Below are 2023 nucleotides of genomic sequence, written 5' to 3' on the forward strand. Positions count from 1 at the left end.
GAGGAGGGCAGGCGTGCGGGCCCCCCCAGCCCAGCCTCGCCCCCCGCCACCGCCGAGCGCTTCCGTTGCGCCCAGTGTGCCAAGGCTTATTCCACCTTCGCCGGGCTCTCCAAGCACAAGCAATTGCACTGCGATGCCCAGGCCAGGAAATCCTTCAGCTGCAAGTACTGCGAGAAGGAGTACGTGAGCCTGGGGGCTCTCAAGATGCACATCCGGAGCCACACGCTGCCCTGCGTCTGCAAGATGTGCGGCAAGGCCTTCTCCCGGCCCTGGCTGCTGCAGGGCCACATCCGGACGCACACCGGTAACGCTGGCTCTTGCCCTTCTCCCTCCCTCCCTTATCGCCTCCTGCTTCCCAGCTCCACGGCCCCCAGCGAATCAGCAGGCCAGGTGTTATCTGGGAAGATAAGGGCTTCCCAAACCCCCTTGGCACATCTCTCTAAAATGTCCTTTAAATATCCTCTTGGCTGGAACCGAGCATAGGGTCAAGGCTCGGCTTGTAAATCTGTGCTGCTGCTGTTAGTGCCGTGCCCGCCTGTGGGCCAGCCCATCGGCCATGGTGTGATGACACACACATCAGCCCAATTTCATAAATTGGGGCTATGAGACTGCCAGAGCACTCCCTCCCTGCACACCACCATGCCCAGAGCATCCCTCCCTGCCCACACCAAGGGCTCCTGGCCAGGCTCCCCAGCCAGAGCAGCATCCCAGACCTGGCTGCCCATCACCGTGGCCTCCAACCCGCTGCCCCGCACAGCAGCGATGAGCTTGGCTCAAAGCACACCCGCTGCTGAGATGCAGCTCAGCAAGGCCCGTGGGCAGGTGCTGGGGGGTGCGGGCCTGTTGGTGTGGGTCCGGGCACCGCAGCTGCAGCCCACCCCACCGCCACGGCTGCCCGTACAATGCATCTCCCGAGCATCCTTTGTGGGGCTGCGGGGATAGTGTAATTGTTACTTGGCACTGATTTCACACCCTCTTAACGTACTAAAGACGATGGCTGAAGGAAGCTGGGGAGACTTAATTGTGCTTTCCAAATTGAGCATACGCATTTGTTTCCTCCAAAAGAGTCTTTCTGGGAGGAATTCTCCCTGGCCAGGCTTTTCAATGAGAGCCGGGCAGGAGAAGGGGGAGCGCGGGGCTTCAGCGGAGGAAATAGCTATACTCACCCTGGCGCTGGCGCCTTTCAGCCGCTGCCTGCTATGATATAATTAACACATAGTGCTTGGCTTTCCTGCCTCGCTGCAAATGGTTCGCTTGGCTCCAGGCAGGAGACAAATATCGTGTCTTCGTTTGTATGTGCAACTGCCTTGCTGCTTGCAGATGTTTCCAGCATTAATTTTCCGTGGTTCATAGGAGAGGTTTTTCTGGGAGTAGGAATTTCCCAAGTCCGCGGCTTTCCCCGAAGTGAATGCTGTACATACCTCGCCCGGCTTTCCCCCCTAACAATAACAGCCAGCACTTCTTTTCACTGTGCTCCTCACAAACTTTGGCTAATGAATGGCTCCTTCTTTGATATTCCCCATGTGTTGATGCACTGGTTAATTGGGAGCGTTTCTCTTTGTCCCATAGGTGAAAAGCCCTTTTCCTGTACACACTGCAACCGGGCCTTTGCTGACCGCTCTAATCTCCGAGCCCACCTGCAGACCCATTCAGATGTAAAGAAGTACCAATGCAAAACCTGCTCCCGGACTTTCTCCCGTATGTCTCTGCTCCACAAGCACGAGGAGACGGGCTGCTCCGGCTCTCGCTGAGGACTTCGCTCCCCCAGGCCTCTCGCCACGCAAATACCTATATTCTAACTAGTTTCTGTAGGACTTAGTTTCCTCCGCCGCCATCGCAGTGTGCACCGGGCTGGACGCGGCTACTCCGGCCCTCAAGACCCCCACACTCCTCGCTCGGTGCCTCCTGTGCAATGCGAAGGCCTGATCCCCCTCCCGTCCCGGCGTCTGAGGGTGCGGGGTCGGACTCCGGTGCAAAGCGAGTGCGTGGAACTCGGGGGATGCAGCCCTGAGCCTGAGCAGCT

The 2023-nt window shown here is 58.3% G+C and overlaps 1 protein-coding gene across 1 annotated transcript in view; it reads left to right on the forward strand.

Moving 5' to 3' along the window:
• Positions 1-1751, forward strand: part of SNAI1 (snail family zinc finger 1) — a 7746-nt gene extending 5995 nt beyond the window's left edge. The window contains exons 2-3 of the mRNA XM_009893485.1: positions 7-304; positions 1570-1751. Coding sequence (XP_009891787.1) covers positions 7-304; positions 1570-1751 — 480 coding nt within the window. The remainder of the gene's footprint in view (positions 1-6; positions 305-1569) is intronic.
• The last annotated feature ends 272 nt before the right edge of the window (positions 1752-2023 follow it).

The sequence above is a fragment of the Charadrius vociferus genome, unplaced genomic scaffold, assembly GCF_000708025.1.
Source record: "Charadrius vociferus isolate BGI_N301 unplaced genomic scaffold, ASM70802v2 scaffold259, whole genome shotgun sequence".
NCBI classification, from domain to species: Eukaryota; Metazoa; Chordata; class Aves; order Charadriiformes; family Charadriidae; genus Charadrius; species Charadrius vociferus.